General features: G+C 30.7%; 1 protein-coding gene across 3 annotated transcripts; it reads right to left on the reverse strand.

Moving 5' to 3' along the window:
• Nucleotides 1-1,197: 1,197 nt before the first annotated feature.
• Nucleotides 1,198-10,789, reverse strand: Cpr49Ac (Cuticular protein 49Ac). Of its 3 annotated transcripts, none has more exons than XM_075312892.1 (7): nt 10,552-10,789; nt 6,674-6,722; nt 4,933-4,962; nt 3,290-3,461; nt 3,202-3,217; nt 2,190-2,359; nt 1,198-2,068 (listed from the first exon to the last, which is right to left on the reverse strand). In XM_075312892.1, exons 1-7 carry the CDS (start codon nt 10,585-10,587, stop codon nt 1,639-1,641), a joined length of 903 nt encoding a protein of 300 aa, XP_075169007.1. In that variant the 5' UTR covers nt 10,588-10,789; the 3' UTR covers nt 1,198-1,638. The 3 variants fall into 3 exon arrangements, with proteins under 3 accessions (XP_075169007.1, XP_075169005.1, XP_075169006.1); XM_075312890.1 differs by having other exon boundaries at nt 6,590-6,722; XM_075312891.1 differs by lacking the exon at nt 4,933-4,962 and having other exon boundaries at nt 6,590-6,722.
• Nucleotides 10,790-22,062: the final 11,273 nt, after the last annotated feature.

The raw sequence follows: 22,062 nt of genomic DNA on the forward strand, positions 1-22,062 counted from the left end.
CTCTTAGAGACTCCGCAAGCCAAATCAGGGGATCGGTTTATATGGGGGCTATATATAATGGTGGACCCGTGAGGCCAATTTTAGCTTAATGTTAGGGACCATATACTTACACCATGTACCAAATTTCAGCCGGATCGGATGAAATTTGCTGCTCTTAGAGGCTCCGAAAACCAAATTTGCGGATCGGTTTATATGGGGGCTATATATAATTATGGACCGATGTGGACCAATTTTTGCGTGGTTGTTAGAGACCATATACTAACACCATGTACTAAAATTTCAACCGGATCGGATTTGCTCCTCCAAGAGGCTACGCAAGGCAAATCTGAGCGTCGGTTTATATGGTGGCTATACGTAAAAGTGGTTCGATATGGCCCATTTGCAATATCATCCGACCTACATCAATAACAACTACTTGTGCCAAGTTTCAAGTCGATAGCTTGTGTTGTTAGGATCAACAGACAGACGGACGGACATGCTTAGATCGACTCAGAATTTCACCACGACCCAGAATATATATACTTTATGGGGTCTCAAAGCAATATTTCGATGTGTTACAAACGTAATGGCAAAGCTAATATACCCTCATCCTATGGTGGAGGATATAAAAATAATATGTTAAACATTTTAGTTCTAAACATATAATTTTTACGCCCAAACATATGAAAAACAGTATTTTTCATCCGTGTATATGCTAATTGAAATAGGTTTGATTTGAGTTTTATACAAATAAAGTACACAATTTTGATAAGTTCGATATTTCCAAAAAATAATTCATATTTTTGCTATAATGAGTAAAGTTTATTTAAATTGTGTTCCTAGGTTCCTACAATGAGTAAATTTAATGGATGATTTTATCTTTGTCGTAAATTTTGTAGAGCTCTAAAGACATTTTAATAAATTTTTACTCCAATTTTTTTCTTCAAAATATGAAAGTTGCTTAAACATTAGAAGAATTCCTTTAATATAACATATTTTCTTCAATTTTACAAAAAAATATTAACTTATTTGTAACATACTGCAATTAATAAAATATTTTAGTTAGAATTTTCTAAAGTAAACCTTCATAGTGTGTACGCTTTTTTGTTGAGTGTAGTATACTCAGACATGATATCTTCTCTTCTATAAGTTACACCTACTCTATATGATTGTTGGCAGATCTGTCCCAAGTGACCATTATAATAAAATTCCAATAAATTTAAGGTTTTAAGCTATTATTTATTTAATTTGTTTTTGTTTATAAAAATTAGCAAATTCGTTATAAATATTTAAAAGCTATCATTTTGATTTTATTTTTAATTTCATAAATATCTACTAACTAATGACGAAAATTATAACATGTTCATTTCTTACATTTTATAGCATTTTTTAAAGCTTACAAATTTTTGATATTTCATTTTTGTTTTCTCATGAAGTTTTGATGAAAGGAATGGGGGCACAATGATTATGGATGTGGGACTAGGTATATAGGGAATTTGTAATGATATGCAAACGTAATGATTAAAATAAATGATTTATGGCAAGAGTTTCCAAATATTTAACAAAAATTGTAATCATATCTCACATGACATTGAAAATGAAAATTGCAAAAAAAAAAACAAACCTAGAAACTATAGAAAAATCTAAATGATGATTTCCTTAATTATAATCATAGGATTCATCGTCCATAAGATTGCCATATAAAGCATCCATTTCCATTTGTAATTCGTGTATTTGTTCGGCAATTTCTTGAGGCATATCTTCAATGTGAATGGCTTTGATCTTTTTCACCATATCCATGCTCATGTGATCGATACGAAAACCACGTTCATCGAATAAAGGTTTCTCACCATTGGCTTTACGTTTCTCATCCACATATTTGAGGGCACGAGCAATAGCCTCTGGAATTGGTGGTGGTGTGGGAATGTGATCACCTTCTGGTACAAAACCTTCATTGGTACTCTTGTAGTTGACACGATATAATTTGCCATCATCACCAGTGTATTCATAATAACCCTTGGCATGGGTACCACCCTCATGATGGAGTTTAGCCTGTTCTTCACCATAAATACCATTTTCAGTCAAGAAGCTAAAAGGAAGGGAAATATTTTTTTCCGAGATGAATAAAAAGAGCATGTTTGGTGGAAATTTTTTCGAAATTTTTTTGGTGAAGAAAAATATTTTCTAAAAATTTTGTCTTTTGAACTTACGCATGATCGTATTTATCCTTTTTGCGCTCATTTTCCTGATGCAAAATCTTGTGTTTGCCCTCATCGTCGTAGTTGAAGAGAATGCTACGTGGTGTTGTAGTGGTAGTTGTTGTGGTTGTTGTAGTGGTGGTGGTAGTTGTAGTAGGTTTTTTAGTAGTTGTGGTCGTGGTCTACATTTCATGTTGGTGTTGTTATCAAAGATGAACGTTGTTTTTTTTTGTTGTGTGTTTTTGGTACGAAAGGATTTGGAAGGATATTTGTGTAAGTAGCTGATTTTTACTGCTTGAGTATTTGTAGTGGTAGTGGTATCATGAATCATATGTTTAATTTTTGTCATGCAGTGTGTAATTTCCCCAATATAAATACACCAGATCCATGCATTTTGTGAAAGGGACCGGGAAGGGGGTCAATTTAGAACATTTATACATGCCGCTTAAAAAGTGAAGGATGGGGGCGGGTCTTAAAATATGAATGATATGTTTTTGGACCAATCATGAGAGATATTTTTTTGTGTTTTAAATACATTTGCATTTTTGGGGTTTCTTAGTCTATTGGTTATGATTGTTTTAATGTTTTCGTATGGTGTATATAATAATTTGTTTTAAAAGAATATAAAAAAAATACAATAATACTTATTTAGTAATACTTTCTTTTTTTTAGATAACGTAAAAAAGTTGATTTTCTTATACATATAAAAGTTGAACATGCAAAAGGGATTTTTTTAATGGTATTTTACACATGAATTTTGAATAGAATAGCATGGAGGATTGGGACAATTTTGTTGGTTATATTACATAAACTTTTATACAGCGTGCATTTAATGTTCAGATGGAGGCATGAGTGTGGTATATTCCTCAACCAAAGGTTCATGATTGGCAATAAACACAGGTTCATGATTGGGAATCAAGGGTTCATGATTGGGTATTATGGTGGTTTCTTCAATAATAGGTTGATGATCGGGGAAGCCATATTCCAATTGAATTTCAGGAACTTTAAAATCAGCATTACTTACTGTGTACAAATTGTGACTGATAGATAAAGAAATAAACAATTGTTGAAAATAGTTCATTTTTTTTGTTCAAAATTTTTCTAAAACTCACTCATAAGGCCTATCATCATGGACATAGGGTCTAGGATCATGATCATAGGGTATATTAGAGCCATTGTAAGGTCCATAACCACCATCGTAGGGATAAGGTATATGCACATATTTACCCAAATCGCGATGATCATCTGTATGCCTATAAGGCACGGGCATATGTATATAGCGACCTATAATCGTAAATCGAAGTTAGAAAATCATAGTCTTTTTTCATGTAAAGAAATGGATGATTATACATATTAATGAGGTAATGGTAAGTGTTTGGTGTTCTGTGTATTAAATTGACATTGAAAAATTTATTGTTTTATAAATATTTTTAATTTTTACTGTAGAAACACAAAATATTTGTGTCAAGAAAATAATGCGAAATATTTTCAGGTGGATTGTTTTAAAATTATCTGACGAAAAAATTGACAAAACAATTTTTATTATGAAAATTTTGTAAACATTTATAGAAATATTTTTTCTTCAATGAAAGAATGCGAAATATTTGCAGGTTGATTGTTTTAAAATTTTCTGACAAAAAAATTTTGCAAAACAATTACAAAAAATAAAATATTATATTATTTATTATGAATTTTTATTATGAAAATTTTGTAAAATTTTTATAGAAATTTTTTGTATTTTTTCTTTAATGTTATTTCATTACAAATTGATTTCAAATATTTTCAATGTCAATTGAATTCTTTTTTTTAGCAAATATAATAAAAATGATGTTGTAAATTGTGAATTAAATTCAGTATTTTGTTTCTACCAAAAAAACAATATTTTCATATTAAATACATATGTTAATTGGTTTTTATTCTCCATACATCTAAAAAAGAAAATCCATAAATAGCTTAAAAAAAATTGCATATAATATTGAAGCTTTACAACTAAAGCTTAACATTCAAAAGCTTACATTACACAAGCTTTAACAAAATTATATAATATAGGTTTTTGTGTTATTTTCTATTAAAATATTTGGAAAATAATAACAATAAACTTAACATTATATTTAACTTAACATATTCAAAGCAACATTACCATTCAAGTTTGTAACTTTTTAATCATAGACAGTGCTAGAAAGCAAAACACTTTGACTTATTAATATAGGGAATTTCAAAGCAATTGTAAGCAGTTGTCTAAGCAAAAAAATTTCAATGAAGAACATTGATGTTGAACTATGAAAGCTTTGGTGATTTTGTAAGCATAACGATAAAATTAGCAGTGCAATTTAATTCATATAAAGAATTTTGAAAAATTAAAAAATCAAAATCATTTGAGATATTATAATATTATTCGGAATATTATTCTGATTTACTTTCATTGTAAAAATTAAAAAAAAAATGTTTTATTAAGGCTTTTCTTTAATAAATAATTTCTTTTGAATTGGACACTGACAAAACCAATTTTTGTCCAAAAGAAAATTAGTTGCCGCGGCGCAATTTTTTTTTAAATATATAACTTTTTTAATAATATATCTTTTTTGAAGAAAAATTTATCTTTATATTAATCGAAATATGAGAAATTAAACATTTTCTCACAATCACAATAAAAACCTGATGAAAAAACGGAAAGTATTGTTTATTTTTGGCAATGTGTCTTTATGTATGGGCGATATTTTTGTGAATATTGAAAAAAGTAAGTAATTGTGTTTACCAGCTGCGTCGTAGTGGCCACCTGATTGGGCTGTAGTAAATTGAATATAGAGGCAAATTAAATTAATTAAAGCAATCTTAAGATATTAAAGTGTTTTATAATTATGAAAATATATTGAATAAAATGATTTATTGAAATGGAAAATTATTTGAATTTTTTTCCGAAACCTAATGTATAGCAGATGACTTATATTTTATTGAATGAAATAATTTCTTGAGATGGAATATTTACACTGAACATTAATTGAAAGATTTTCCAAAAACCTAATGTCAAGCAGATGGCTTAAAATCATTTAAAAATAAATATAATCTTTATTTTGATTATTAATTTATCAAGTCTGTTGTCTTGAAAGATGCATAATTAAGTGAAAATATAAAAATATTGATATGAACTTGAGATTTATGTGTATGTGGTAAGTAAATTCGCTCAACAACAGAATACTTTTTAAACATTATGTTATTGATAGCAAAAGGTTTTACGCAATTAATGGTATTAAATAAATTTGGTTGTTTTATATTCATAAAAAAAATTGATTCAGTTTCTTTGTTAATAATTCCATATTCCCCTCAAACAAATGTCAATGTAAAATGTCATATTTATTAAGTTAAATTACTTTCATTAATTGAGCATTTTTACATTTAGAGACATATAAATTTTAATAATATTCTGTAAAAATTCTCATTAATAAATATTTTTTGTTAATTAAAAATTTAATTTTTAACACACGGCAAAGTCAAGACCTCTGGATATCCCATAAAATCAAATATTACAATACTTGGGCATTTTTGTAATCAAAATACAAAATGCTGCATTTTTGACAACATATACAACAAATTTGAATTTTTAATGCAAACTTGTTCCACAATATTTTTTGGAATTTTCTCATATGCATTGTAAATCATCGAAAATCTTGAAAATGGAATTATTGTTCAAAAGCGAATATGCATATAATGTGTTATAGTATAAAACAGGCATTTTAATGAAAATGTTAATAAATTTGTGAAAGCGTTTGAAAGTGATATTAACGAGAAGACAAAAAATATATGTATACAAAAAAAAAAAAAAAAAACGAAGTATAAAACCAAGATCAAATTAAAAAAAATTGTTTAATGCCATAAATATTATTACATTATTACCATATTATAATGTGTAATTGGTGGCTAAATTAAGCATTCTTCAAATTCCAAAATAAAAATGAGAAAATAAAACGAGTCAATATTATTGATATATTTGAGAAAAATAATAAGGCAAACGACATATCAATGACCCTTAGGAATCTTAGGGCATTAGACAATATGATCTTGATTTCTAAGTTCGTACTAAACAAAATAAATATAAAAGATTTAAAATATCTAAAAAAAAAAACAAAAATTTGTCATTTTTTGCTTTGTTGTTGATCACGATCTTGGTTTATTGATCACATTTGACTACAATGCCATGCAAAGCTACTCATAGACGGTTGTGCTGATTGAACTCATGTGCGTGTTTGGGACAAGCTTTAACAAGAAAAAAACTTTGCCTATAACTCCAATCTAAAAAGCTTTAGAACTTTTAGTAAAGCATTTTCAGTGCATTTCACAAAAAAGCTTTAACGCTTCATGCTTGCAGTAATTTCAAACATAACAACACATATATATTCTTTTGGTTGACACAATACCTTCATTGGTACTCTTTGGATGATATTTGCCATCATTTGTGGGATGGTATTTGCCGTCTGATCGATCTGTAACAGTATACTTGCCATTGTCTACGGGAGCCGGGGCAGCTAAGCACAAAGCCATAACGGCAGCCTGAAAAGAAAACATAGTAAAGTTATGTGTTAATTTAAATTAATTAGTTTTTTCTATCAACAGAATTTTTAGTTTATAAATGTAAATATTATTTTCATTAAATTTGTTTTTTTTTTTTAATTTTTTCGTTAAATTTGATTTGATTTTTGACTTAAATAGTATTTTTTCACATTTACTATATAAAACTGTAGGCTATACAAAGAAAAAAACCAAAGACTTAAGAAGCAAACTCATATCATCGAAGTTCTTTACCATAAACCTCTAAGGCAATCTAAAGACTTAGGGAACAAACTTGGATTATTGAGCATCTGCCTAATACAACAGTACAGCAATATAAAGACTTAAGATACAAACTCACATTTCTCAAAAGAGAAAAAACCAAAGACTTAAGAAGCAAACTCGTATTATCGAAGTTCTTTGTCGTATATTAAGGCTATCTAAAGACTCAAGGAACAAACTTGTGTCATTGAGTCCTGCATTATACAACAGAAACGCCATATAAAGACTTGAGGTACAAACTCAAATTTGTGATATTACAATGACGTACGGGCAATAAATAGGATATATCGATGTATAGACGGGAGGAATAGTAGAAGTCAGAATATTGCTGGGACTAACTACATTTCGTAAGACATCATAGCAAAAAATTTTTTTTTTAAATTTTTATTAAGTATTTGGTGTATTTACAAAAGTGTTAATTAATAACACTAAAAATGGATTAAAAATAAATGAAAAACATTGATTTTCTGTATTTACAGATAAAAGTTAATTAAAGTTTATACATAACCAGAATCATTATTAAATTAATTAAAAGCAAAGGCGCCATGATAATGATCATTAAGCCATACCTTAAAATGGTACGATGGTATGAGTATAAAACCAAATATATGGTGTGTTTTTTAAGAATTGGAATTGATTTTTGATTTTTATTTTAAAAAATACCCTAGATATGTGGACACCATAATAATGTTTGTAAAAGAGGTTATACAATTTCCGACTTAGACAGAGGGCAAAGAACTGTAGAGTAGGAAGTACTTTTGTATTCTTATCTATAATTTCAACAAACCAAAAAAAATCAAATACAGGGTTTGTTGCATTTAATTCTATTTTTTATATGATACAATCTTGAACTTGAAATTCAATTGAAGGAATATTAAAAAGACCCACAAACGAATTTATTTTTCTTTTTTACGACTTAATATAAAAGCAAATTTGTGTTTTTTTTCAGTAGATGTCCATTTGACGTTTTTATATGTGTTCGAAGGCTTGGTGGCATTGCTGGACAGATTTGATAAGATTTTATTGCTTGGATTTTTGTTGTTAAAGGGGAAATGTATATGACTATTTTTTTGGTTGTTTACTCTTTGATTTGCGTTAGTGGGTGCAAAAGCATTTAAACTTTAACTATGAGTATGGGAGTGTTGTTTTTTTTTCATTAGATTATAATTAATTTCCTTTTTGTTTGGCATATATGACATTTTGAATAAACAAAATAAGAAATTGTTTTGTAAATTCTTGAATGAATGTCAAGATATTAGTTTAATTTTATTATACGTTTTTAGTTTTGAAGTATTTAATCATAGCATAGCAAATATTTTAATGCAATTAATTTGAATTTAATTTGCTATAAATCCTCGTTGACAAATCTAATCATTTCCTTTCTCGTGTTTATATATGTTTTTGTGATTTATCTCTATAGTTAATGATTTTAATGTGTCACAATATACAAATGATAGATAATTAGAAATAAGTTTTATTTTGTATTATTTTAAATGAAAAAAAAATAATTTAAAATTTAATTTTTTATGAAAAAATTTAATAGTTGCAAATTCTTTTTTTTTTGAATTTTTCAAAGTTCATTAAAGAGAAAATTGGAAATATAGGAGTCAACATTGATCCTAATTGGACGGACAATCACTGTACTGTTTTTTTAAGTAAACATCTTTAAAAATGAATTTATCATCTATATTTCTGATCTGCAAGTTTTCCTACAGAGTAAAGCTTTTATAATCAGCACCTACATATATGGAAGCTATTGCCCATATGCAAAACAATCTATTGACAGTTTATCAAAGGAATTTCTATGGTAAAAGTAGACTTGAAGTTTTCCATAACTTTTTTGCATATGGGTGTGTATCTAAATGTTAACTTATATGGCTGATATTTTCAAGGTTCAGGAGGTACCATAGAATATTATTTTGTAGTGAATTTGAATAAGATCGATTAATAAATAAGAGTAATAATAAAATCGAGTGTTCGTGTATCGTATATGGAAGCGTTTTATTATCGTAAAACAGTAGGGTAGTTTGTAAAATTTTGATCATACATATATTCGATTTTACTGATACTTCGTACACATTCCGGGTTCATAAAAAAATTTCATTTTAAGAAGACCGGCTTAAAAAAAGGGTCAACAAATAAATGACAGTTATGTCTATAGCAATATATGGTAGTTATGCTTGTATTGCTAACAATTGCTAACCTCATTAGCTTTGGGCTTGGATTCCAAAAAAATATACGAAATGGTTCTGTTTTTTGAAAAATGTCCAAAGTGAAAAAAATATGTAATATGAAGTTCCACATTTAAGGTTTTAAATTCATTAATTATTTTCTAAAGTTTTTGCTAAGTTATACTCAAAAAAAAGTGAACCCTATATTTCACTAATACCGATTTAATTCTATTTTAGTTTATAACGTTTTAAGAAAGTTTTCATGACCTTAATAATTTTTTGCGTACGTTAGTTAAATTAACTAAAATAGACGAAAAAATATACACAAATGGAGCAAAAAGATTATCCAAATTTGTGTCCCCCACAAAATAGTTCAGAATTTCTTAAAATTTGTAAATTTTACCAATAATGCGCCCATCTTAAATTTCGTAGGGCATTTAAGACATTTTTGCATTTTTGAACTCCAATTTTTTCCTTCAAAATATGAATTTTTCTTTAATAAAAGAAAAATAATAATTTGTCTAATAAATTTTATTGAATTTGTCGAAAATTATTTACTTATTTTTTGTGAAATCGGCGTGACATAGAGTCTAGTTAAAAATTTCTAAAATTAATCTACTTTTTTTAAAATCAACTAAAATGTTCTTTCTTTGTGGGTTCACTGTTTTTTCAAATTGCCATTGATATGAAACTACTTTCCAATAATTTAGTTTTAAGTTTTTAATTTTGTCATAATTAGGTTAGGTTAGGTTATGTGGCAGCCCGATGTATCAGGCTCACTTAGACTATTCAGTCCATTGTGATACCACAGTGGTGAACTTCTCTCTTATCACTGAGTGCTGCCCGATTCCATGTTAAGCTCAATGACAAGGGACCTCCTTTTTATAGCCGAGTCCGAACGGCGTTCCACATTCCAGTGAAACCACTTAGAGAAGCTTTGAAACCCTCAGAAATGTCACCAGCATTACTGAGGTGGGATAATCCACCGCTGAAAAACTTTTTGGTGTTCGGTCGTAGCAGGAATCGAACCCACGACCTTGTGTATGCAAGGCGGGCATGCTAACCATTGCACCACGGTGGCTCCCAAATTGATCTCTTCCAATTTCTGGATTGAATTTAATTTGATTCAAATCCAAATACAAATTTGTAGCAATCATTTCCACTTTTAAAATTTTGAATTTAAAATATTACTTCTTGTAAAAAAATGTATATAGAACACTTTTATTGTCTTTTGTAACTTTTTGTTTAAAACCTTTCTTTTAGATTTTTTTAACGATTTTACAAAATTCACATTTTTGTGCTTTCAATGCAAGTTCACTTTCAGTTTTCATTTATTAATTTTTCAATTTTCCAAATGTTTTTTTTTTCACATTACTCACCACAATTGTAACGAAAACAATCATGTTACTATTCATTTTCACTTTTGTTTGGTTTTAAATTGAATTTGTAAAACACGGAAAGTATTGGCGTTTGGTTTTTTTAACTATATTTTTTCGATCGAATTAAGCGATATTTAATTCCTTATTTTATTTCGCTAAACACAATTCACAGGTTTTCAAGAAATTGTAATCCTTAGGCTTTCAATGCTGCAACAGGAATGTTGACTTTCGATTCTTGGCAAGTCGCATTTATATGGGGACGAATTATTTTTTGTGGTATTGGGGTATTCTTTGATGAGATTGACAACTCAGAACACATGATGCTGATGCTGAGTACATTGAATAACATTCATTCAGCATTCATACACATTCACACACACACACACTTAGGTTTTTTGGGGACTCTTCTCTTGTAAGTATGCAACAAAAGAAGAACAAATACTCTTGATTAAAAGTGATCTCGATTTGGATGATTAGTACTCACGTGCTCATACACATACTTACTCACCAACAATTCATCCATATTATATGAGTTGTTGTATTAACAGAGTTAGTCAGTCAGTCACTTATCAATATGAGTTCTCTCATATTCTAAGGAATTTCGGTTCGCTCTGATTTGTTTGGGGTTTTTGTTGTAGGTTCTTCAATTTCTTTGGTATTTGTTTTTGTTTGGCTTGATATTTTCAAGTTCATTGTTTTAACATTACGTTCTCTTGTTATCGGTGAAATTTAGAGCTAATTATTCGTATTTGTGCTCTTGATTTGATTTTGTTTTTTTTTTTTGGTATTGATTGTAGGGTTCAATAAATTCTTAAAACATAATCTGAGTTTTTGTCTACAAACAATATCAGTGTATTTTGAGTGACAGAATTTGTCATAGCGTATTTCCCAAACGATTTTTTTCCTTCAATGAAAGATTTATTTATTACCTTTTCCCTATAATAAAATATATTTCAAATTTCAAAAGCTTTATTACAAAACATGTTGAAATTTGAACGACTAAATTATTTGTTTCAAATCGGAAATATTGTAATTTCATTAATTTTCAATTGACTCATTTGTTGTTAGGGTTAAAATGAATTTTGTGGTGAATGATTAATGTGGGAATTTCAAAGAAAAATTTACAAATGTTAGCAATTTGAACTTCTCATCGATTAAAGTTTTCACACTTTTAGATCCTCTAGAAATAAAATGAAGATCTATTTATATGGGACAAAGGATTCTATAAAATATAGAGCAATATCGTTCGTTTGGGAGAAAAATCGCTCAGAGAAATCAATAGGCGTTTGTTTGAATACTTGGACTCTTCCATTTCAATGGATGCCCGAGGTACACCGAAAATGGCTACCCCGGGGAATAAAGTCCATGATATCAGATTGGATTTCAAGAAATTTTGGGGAATATAAAGCTGTAGGCACACATTTGTTCACTTTGGACAATAAACAGAACATTCCATATCAATCCGAAGGAGTTTCTACTTCGTCCTGACAGTCGACGAACAATTAATTCACTGCTTCACACCGTAGACTAAGGACAGTCGACGTGGTGGTCTGCATTAGCCGGACAATTTATGGTTTCCGTTTTTGGGGTTTCCCAAGATGTGATCCACATACACTACTTGGAATGCGTAAAACAGTCAGAGGTCTGTTCTACATTACTGGATCTATTGTAAGATAAATTGAACAAAAAGAAACAAGTGCTCTTTCTCTATTATAACACATCGGCTCAGACCTCATGCCTCTCGGAAGCCTAATTTTAACACCTAGAGAAGACGTCATAAAATATCGAAAGGATTAAAACACATTACAAAAAAAAAAAAACATTTAGCGGATTAGGAAATAGCTCTTTTGCCATTGTAATGCATTGGCTCAGAGTTCCAACTTCATCATGATAAAACTGATGCCGCATTCACTCTTGTCAATTGATTTGACGTTTGTCTATCTGGTTACATTCACAGTTGCCACTCAAGCCAATAACAATCTACCAAAATTTCGACAAAATTTTACCACAAAACAAAACCAAACAAAAAACAAGTAAGGAAAGTCTAAAGTCGGGCGGGGCCGACTATATTATACCCTGCACCACTTTGTAGATCTACATTTTCGATACCATATCACATCCGTCAAATGTGTTGGGGGCTTGATTTATCGCTCGATATATATGTATTAGAAGTTTAGGAAAATTAGAGTCATTGTTACAACTTTTGGACTAAGCAGTGGCGATTTTACAAGGAAAATGTTGGTATTTTGACCATTTTTGTCGAATTCAGAAAAACATATATATGGGAGCTATATCTAAATCTGAACCGATTTCAACCAAATTTGGCACGCATAGCAACAATACTAATTCTACTCTCTGTGCAAAATTTCAACTAAATCGGAGTTAAACATTGGCCTCTGTGGTCATAGGAGTGTAAATCGGGCGAAAGATATATATTGGAGATATATCCAAATCTGAACCGATTTCAACCAAATTTGGCACGTATAGTTACATGCTAATTCTACTCCCTGTGCAAAATTTCAACTAAATCGGAGCAAAAAATTGGCCTCTGTGGGCAAATGAGTGTAAATCGGGCGAAAGCTATATATAGGAGCTATATCTAAATCTGAACCGATTTGGATGATATTTTGCAAGTTTTTCGAGACCCATAAAATATTTGGATGTACGGAATTTGAGGAAGATCGGTTGATATACACGCCAATTATGACCAGATCGGTGAAAAATATATATGGCAGCTATATCTAAATCTGAACCGATTTTTTCCAAAATCAATAGGGATCGTCTTTGAGCCGAAACAGGACCCTATACCAAATTTTAGGACAATCGGACTAAAAGTGCGAGCTGTAAAATACATCAACAGACAGACAGACGGACAGACAGACAGACAGACAGACGGACATCAGAATTTAATTCTAAGCCCATCCGTATACTAAAAGGTTGGTCTATGATTACTCCTTCTTGGCGTTACATACAAATGCACAAACTTATTATACCCTGTACCACAGTAGTGGTGAAGGGTATAAAGAAAGAAAATTTTGTTAAAAAAGTTTATTTCTCCAGAATTTTTTTCTATAGTAAATTTTATCAAAATTTCATTTCTATAGAAATGTTGTCAAATTCTATTTCTATAGAAAATTTTGTCAAAACTTTATTTCTAAAGAAAATTTTGATAAAATTGTATTCTATAGAAAATTTTGATAAAATTTTAGTTCTATAGAAAATTTTGTCAAAATTTTATTTCTATAGAAAATTTTGTCAAAATTTTATTTCTATAGAAAATTTTGTCAAAATTTCATTTCTATAGAAAATGTTGGTAAAAAGTTATTTTTATAGAAAATTTTGTCAAAATTTAATTTCTACAGAAAATTTTGTCAAAATGTTATTTCCATAGAAAATTTTGTCAACATTTTATTTCTATAGAAAATTTTGTCAAAATTTCTTTTCTATAGAAAATTTTGTAAAAAGTTTTATTTCTATAGAAAATTTGGCAACATTTTATTTCTATAGAAGATTTTGTCAAACTTTTGTTTCTATAGTAGATTTAGCAAACTTTTATTTCTATAGAAAATTTTTGACACAATTTTATTTATGTAGAAAATTTTGTCAAAATTTTATTTTTATAGATAATTTTGTCAAAATTTTATTTGTATAAAAAAATTTAACAAAATTTTATTTCTATAGAAAATTTTGTCAACATTTTATTTTGCCAAAAGCTTTATTTCTACAGAAAAATTTGTCAACGGTTTATTTCTATAGAAAAAATTGTCAAAATTTTATTTCTATAGAAAATTTTGTAAAATTTAATTTCTACAGAAAATTTTGTCAAAATTTAATTTTACAGAAAATTTTGCCAAAATTTTATTTCTATAGAAAATTTTGTCAACATTTCATTTCTATAGAAAATTTTGTCAACATTTTATTTCTAAAGAAAATTTTGTCAATATTTTATTTCTATAGAAAATTTGGTCAAAATTTTATTTCTACACAAATTTGATGTTTCTCTTAGTTGGAGAGGAATATTTTGCAATATCTACCAAAACATCAAAAATTCTACCTGTCTACCAAACAGTAAAAAGTCTACAATTTTTGTTAGAATTCTACCAACTATGGCAACCTTAGGCTGCTAGACGAACTGCTAATGAGGAGACGTATTTCAGCCACACTAGGACAAGCAAGCATACAAAGGTATGTCAACAGAGGCACTCCCCAAGAAGGAGTTCTATCGCCTCTTCTTTGGAATGTTGCTATAAACAACCTTCTGGTTTCCCTAGAAAAAGAAAGGATAAAAGTAGTGGCATACGCAAAAGATGTGGCTCTAGCAGTCAGGGGAAAATTCCCATCCACAATCAGAGATGTTATACAGAGAGCCCTCCGGATGACTGAGAAATGGCCGAAGGAGAATGGTCTTGGAGTAAATCCTGCAATGACAAAAATAGTCATGCACTGCAAAGATCGCAAAACTCCCACGATTAAGCCCATATCCTTAGGGGGTATTGAAATTCCCATTGGTGAGTGTGCAAAATACCTTGGCATTATTCTGGACAGGAAGCTGAACTTTAGGCTTAATATTGAAGAAAGGGCGAGAAAAGCCACGGTAGCTTTGTACTCGTGCAAAAAGGCAATAGGAATAAAGTGGGGACTAAAACCGAAAATTGTTCATTGGCTATACACGGCAGTGGTTAGACCTATTATGCTATATGGTGTTGTAGTCTGGTGGCCGGCACTTCAGCAACCGACAGGTTTAGATAAAGTTCAGCGTATGGCGGGCTTGTGTATCTCAGGTGCATTCAGTAAGACTGGAACAGATTCCTTTAATGCCATGCTGCATCTATTGCCTTTAGACGTTTTGGCCAAACAGTCAGCTGTAACAACGGCTGTGCGGTTGCGCGAGCTATCGCTCTGGTTGGTAAAAATGTACGGTCACATTTCGGTCCTAAAAATAATGCCAGAAGTGCCTAACGTAGTGGATTAACAGGTTGGCTGATAAGTCCCCGGTCTGACACATAGATGGCGTCGCTAGTATTAAATGCATATTATTTTTATGTAGTACCAACCTTCACGTCTGTAAGTCAATTAGTTTGTGAGATAGAGCGTCTTTTGTGAAGCATCTTTTGTTATTGTGAAAAAAAAAATGGAAAAAAAGAAATTTCGTGTTTTGATAGAATACTGTTTTCTGAAGGGAAAAATACGGGGGAAGCAAAAACTTGGCTTGATAATGAGTTTCCGGACTCTGTCCCAGGGAAATCGACAATAATTGATTGGTATGCAAAATTCAAGCGTGGTGAAATGAGCACGGAGGACTGTGAACGCAGTGGACGCCCGAAAGAGGTGGTTACCGATGAAAACATCAAAAAAATCCATAAAATGATTTTGAATGACCGTAAAATTAAGTTGATCGTGATAGCAGAGACCTTAAAGATATCAAAGGAACGTGTTGGTCATATCATTCATCAATATTTGGATATACGGAAGCTCTGTGCAAAATGGGTGCCGCGCGAGCTCACATTTGACCGAAAACAACAACGTGTTGATGATTCTGAGCGATGTTTGCAGCTGTTAACTCGTAATACACCCAAGTTTTTCCGTCGATATGTGACAATGGATGAAACATGGCTCCATCACTACACTCCTGAGTCCAATCGACAGTCGGCTGAGTGGAGAGCGACCGGTGAACCGTCTCCGAAGCGTGGAAAGACTCAAAAGTCCGCTGGCAAAGTAATGTCCTCTGTTTTTTGGGATGCGCATGGAATAATTTTTATCGATTATCTTGAGAAGGGAAAAACCATCAACAGTGACTATTATATGGCGTTATTGGAGCGTTTGAAGGTCCAAATCGCGGCAAAATGGCCCCATATGAAGAAGAAGTTTTGTTCTACCAAGACAACGCACCGTGCCACAAGTCATTGAGAACGATGGCAAAAATTCATGAATTGGGCTTCGAATTGCTTCCCCACCCACCGTATTCTCCAGATCTGGCCCCCAGCGACTTTTTCTTGTTCTCAGACTTCAAAAGGATGCTCGCAGGGAAAAAATTTGGCTGCAATGAAGAGGTGATCGTCGAAACTGAGGCCTATTTTGAGGCAAGACCGAAGGAGTACTACCAAAATTGTATCAAAAAATTGGAAGGTCGTTATAATCGTTGTATCGCTCTTGAAGGGAACTATTTTGAATAATAAAAACGAATTTTGACAAAAAAATGTGTTTTTCTTTGTTAGACCGGGGACTTATCAGCCACCTGTTACACTCTGGTGAAACTACTTTTCGACAAAAAGTTTGAAACTCTAATTCCCAACAGTGAGGCTTGTTGTACACAGACCCCGGGGAATAAAGATATATAGATTTCTACACTGATGGCTCCAAATTGGATTGAAGTTTAAAATTAAAATTTAAGGATTCGGCCAAGCCGAATTTACATCAGCCTTACCAAAGGATTCTTTCAAACTCGTTTTTAAATTTAAGTTTGCAATTTTTCAAGTAAATAGAGTCGTTTATATGAAGTCTTGGTAGACGTTTCCTATTTGTGAAAACTCTTTAGCTTTGTAATCTACATACAAAAAAATTTTCGAATTTAAAGATGAATTCACTAACATTGAAAACGTATTGAGATTTATTACAACCAATCTCTGCTGAGTTCAATGGAATACTCTTTAATGTAAAGATACGCATTTTAAAGCCTTATAACCTAACTCTAAGGACAAAAAGCCCATAATGAAAAGTTGATAAACTTTTGGTCAAACCAAAACATCACAGGAATGTATCTTCTATTCTACTGAAAATGGCATCCACAAGGCCATGACATCTTTGTAGTTACAACAATATTTTTACAGTGTAGTGACCGTACCATATTTAATTTTTATACCCTGCTCCACACTGTGGAACAGGGTATTATAAGTTAGTGCATATGTTTGCAACACCCAGAAGGAGACGAGATAGACACATGGTGTCTTTGGCAAAAATGCTCAGGGTGGGCTCCTGAGTCGATATAGCCATGTCCGTCTGTCCGTCTGTCCGTGAACACATTTTTGTAATCAAAGTTTAGGTCGCAGTTTTAGTCCAATCGACTTCAAATTTGGCATAAGTATGTGTTTTGGTTCAGAATAGATCCCTATTGATTTTGGAAGAAATCGGTTCAGATTTAGATATAGCTCCCATATATATACTTCGACCGATATGGACTTAGATGGACCCAGAAGCCACAGTTTTACCCTAATTTGCTTAAAATTTTGCACAAGAAGAACAATTAGTACTATAGTCAAGTGTGCCAAATTTTATTGAAATCGGTTCAGATTTAGATATAGCTCCCATATATAGCTTTCGCCCGATATGGACTAACACGGTCCCAGAAGCCAGAGTTTTACCCTAATTTGGTTGAAATTTTGCACAGGGAGTAGAATTAGCATTGGTGCTATGCGTGCCAAATTTGGTTGAAATCGGTTCAGATTTAGATATAGCTCCCATATATAGCTTTCTCCCGATTTACACTCATATGACCACAGAGGCTAATTTTTTGCTCCGATTTACTTAAAATTTTGCACAGGGAGTAGAATTAGCATTGTAGCTATGCCTGCCAAATTTGGTCGAAATCGGTTCAGATTTAGATTTAGCTCCCATATATAGCTTTCGCCCATATGACCACAGAGGCCAATTTTTAACTCCGATTTAGTTGAAATTTTGCACAAGGAGTAGTATTTGCATTACAGCTATGAGTGCCAAATTTGGTTGAAATCGGTTCAGATTTAGATATAGCTTCCATATATATGTTTTTCTGATTTCGACAAAAATGGTCAAAATACCAACATTTTCCTTGTAAAATAGCCACTGCTTAGTCGAAAAGTTGTAAAACTGACTCTAATTTTCCTAAACTTCTAATACATATATATCGAGCGATAAATCATAAATAAACTTTTGCAAAGTTTCATTAAAATTGCTTCAGATTTAAATGCTTCCCATATTTTTTACTAACATTGTGTTCCACCCTAGTGCATTAGCCGACTTAAATTTTGAGTGTATAGATTTTGTAGAAGTCTATCAAATTCTGTCCAAATCGAGTGACATTTAAATGTATGTATTTGGGACAAACCTTTATATATAGCACCCAACACTTTTGACGGATGTGTTATGATATCGAAAATTTAGATCTACAAAGTGGTGCAGGGTATAATATAGTCGGCCCCGCCCGACTTTAGACTTTCCTTACTTGTTTCTATTAGGTTTTTCTAATATATGAAAAAACAAAAATATTTTTTACTAATTTCATATAACGGGAGATAATTTGATAATTTATGCTATATAAATTGTAAAATCACCATTTGGATCGCCTTACAAATCCTAGTCTATTTTATTTCACATTAAATTATTTATCTATAGAATTCGTTTTTTTTTTAATCACATTTACTTTATAGCGGATGCTGTTAATGTGGCATTTTTAATGGAAGATTTTTATTGGTATCCAATTTTGGAGACAATTTATTAAAAATACATAAAAATACAATTTATAAAAATACATTGTTTAATTAAAACCCTATATGGTAAAACATGCATTAAATAACTACAATTCTTTAAGATAAAAATTTACGATGACAAATCATGGGGTTTTCCAGCAGCTTATAAAAAATGAAATAAGAAATATATTTAAAATATCTCATCCTGATACACATGCGAATTATTTTTATTATTTCCCACAATTAAAATTTAAACCAAAAATGATCTGATTCATATGATAAGAATCGTATATCAATGTCAATAACGAACATTGACTTTTAACCACGAGCATTTGAGAGGAATTTGTTGTTGAACTTTCTACCAAATGAAAATGGAAGATATGATCTTTAGAAATTGGATAGAATCGTGAGAATATTAAATTTTATTATATTTCTAAGTTAGGCATAATATTCAATCAATAAACCGTTTAATGGTTAAAGGCAATTCAATAAAAATAATTCAATAAAAATAATTATCTGTAATAAGTACGAACCCTACTCTAATAATATGGGTAAATTTATAATATGGGCAATTTTATAATAGGTGCACTCAAAGAACCCTATATGACACTGAAGCCAATTTAATTCTATTTAATTAATGGAATTATTATGTTTTGATAATCGTTTCTTCACTTAAATAATGTTGTTCGTACGTTAGTTAAATGAAGTAAAGAAGAGGAAAAAATTATACCAAAATGAAGAATTTCTTAAAATTTGTAAATGGGCCCATATTGAACTTCGCAAGTTGAACTTCAAAATTGAAAGAATTTTTCAATTTTAAATTCCAATTTTTTCTTTCACATTACAAAATTTTCTTAAACAATGGAAAAAAAAAATAATAATAATAATTATTATTATTATTTCTAAAAAATTTTCTTCAATTTGTCGGAAAATATTTACTTATTTTTTTGTGAAATCAGTGTGTCATACATTACAATATTATAGATTTGCCTTCCTTATTGTTGAGTGTGTAATACGACCAAATGTATATTCTTTTAATTTCGAAAAAAAAATTAAAATAAGAATGCAAATTAAAAAAAAAAAATAATTTTTGCCCTGCCCACATGATCGAGTTTGTAAGTATGTCTGAAAAATTTCACATAAATTTTTTTTGAGATATTACACATTTGGAGGACTAAACTGCTGTGTAAATCGTAAATCTTTCAAAAGATACAATTGATGGAAAAAGATTAACACTCGCCATGTTCCGTAAATTGAGCTATAAAGATAAGCTGTTGATTTATGTTTTTCGTCATAAGAACATGAGTTTATCGAATAATAAACTTGCTTATATTGGTGTTTTCAAGTATTGATTCAAGGCTCCGAAAAATGATGTGTGTTATATATATGGAAGAAAATAAATCGATGGTCATTAATAGAAATCCTTGAAATTCGAAAAATTCGAGAAGAGAACCCAACTTGGACCTTAAAAATTTTGTGTTTCTCTGTAAATTTTAATTTTTCGCTTTCTCAGCTTTTTTTCTTCATATGCTATCAAAGTCCTTTAAAACGAGTTAACGACAACTTTATTTTCCAAATTAAGACTCGACTTCCAGTAGAAATTATGCTATGTTTCAAGTAAAAACGTCTTTAAAATAAAGTTTTGAAAAACATGTCCTATATTTGAACGATTTTTTGCTTTGTAGTCAAGATGCAAAAAGACAACAAATTTAAGGACAATTTCATTAAATTTAAAAATTTTTTCTAAATTATTAAAGTCACGTTGACCTTAGCCCAAATATTTTTTCTTTCATGTTATGATACCCATTTTTAAGTCAAATCACTTAATTATAAGGACAATTCGACTTCATTGAAAAGTTTATCGACTTTTGGACATGTCTTTAAAATATGAATGCAAATGAAATCTTTGACCTTAGGACAATATTTTTTTCAGTGCAGGGTTGAAAAGTCCATTTTTTACATTGTACCAACGAGAATAAAAAATTGTACTTTTTGGGTTAAAATTGTAGCAAATTTCCAAACTAATGGATTGAAATATAGTAACCAAATATAAAAATTATTTATTAACTTGTAAACTAACGAAGGAGCTATTTGTAAAAGTTTTGTACCAATCAAAATTCAATATTGAAAATCAATTTGAGTGAAAACAATTTTTCACTCAAGAGTTGTCCATGATCTGGCAGAAGTTTTGACAAGACATGATCTTAGTATGAAGTCTAAAGTTCAGTGGAAATGCTTCATAAAATCCTAAATAATTCTTTTATGATTTTCGGGATATAGAAAAAATGGTCTATGTGGCGTCGATATTTGTTGTAATCCATATTTTTTATACCCACCACCATAGAATGGTGACGGGGGTATAATAAGTTTGTCATTCCGTTTGTAACACATCGAAATATCGATTTCCGACTCTATAAAGTATATATATTCTTGATCAGGGAGAAATTCTAAGACGATATAACGATGTCCGTCTGTCCGTGTCTGTCTGTTGTAATCACGCTACAGTCTTCAATAATGAAGCAATCGTGCTGAAATTTTGCATAAACTCGTCTTTTGACTGCAGGCAGGTCAAGTTCGAAGATGGGCTATATCGGTCCAGGTTTTGATATAGTCCCCATATAAACCGACCTCCCGATTTGGGGTCTTGGGCTTATAGAAATCGTAGTTTTTATCCAATTTGCCTGAAATTTAGGGGTATTTTATGACCATAAAGAGGTGTGCCAAAAATGGCGAGTATCGGTCCATATTTTGGTGTAGCCCCCATATAGACCGATCTCCCGATTTTACTTCTTGGGCTTATAGAAACCGCAGTTTTTATTCAATATACCTGAAATTGGAAATCTAGAGGTATTGCAGGACCACAAATACGTGTGCCAAAAATTGTGAGTATCGGTCCATGTTTTGGTATAGCCCCCATATAGACCGATCTCCCGATTTTACTTCTTGGGCTTATAGAAACCGCAGTTTTTATTCAATTTACCTGAAATTGGAAATCTAGAGTTATTGTAGGACCACAAATACGTGTGCCAAAAATTGTGAGTATTGGTCCATGTTTTGGTATGGTCCCCAT

The sequence above is a fragment of the Haematobia irritans genome, chromosome 5 (genome assembly GCF_050003625.1).
Source record: "Haematobia irritans isolate KBUSLIRL chromosome 5, ASM5000362v1, whole genome shotgun sequence".
NCBI classification, from domain to species: Eukaryota; Metazoa; Arthropoda; class Insecta; order Diptera; family Muscidae; genus Haematobia; species Haematobia irritans.

Excerpts from the sequence above, each read along its gene's own strand:
- Cpr49Ac (XM_075312890.1), bottom strand. The coding sequence starts at position 10,587 with ATGAATAGTAACATGATTGTTTTCGTTACAATTGTG. Across the intron at positions 3,462-4,932 it reads TGGCCACTACGACGCAGCTG|GTCGCTATATACATATGCCC; the intron begins GTAAACACAATT and ends TTACGATTATAG. Across the intron at positions 2,069-2,189 it reads AAGGATAAATACGATCATGC|CTTCTTGACTGAAAATGGTA; the intron begins GTAAGTTCAAAA and ends CCTTCCTTTTAG.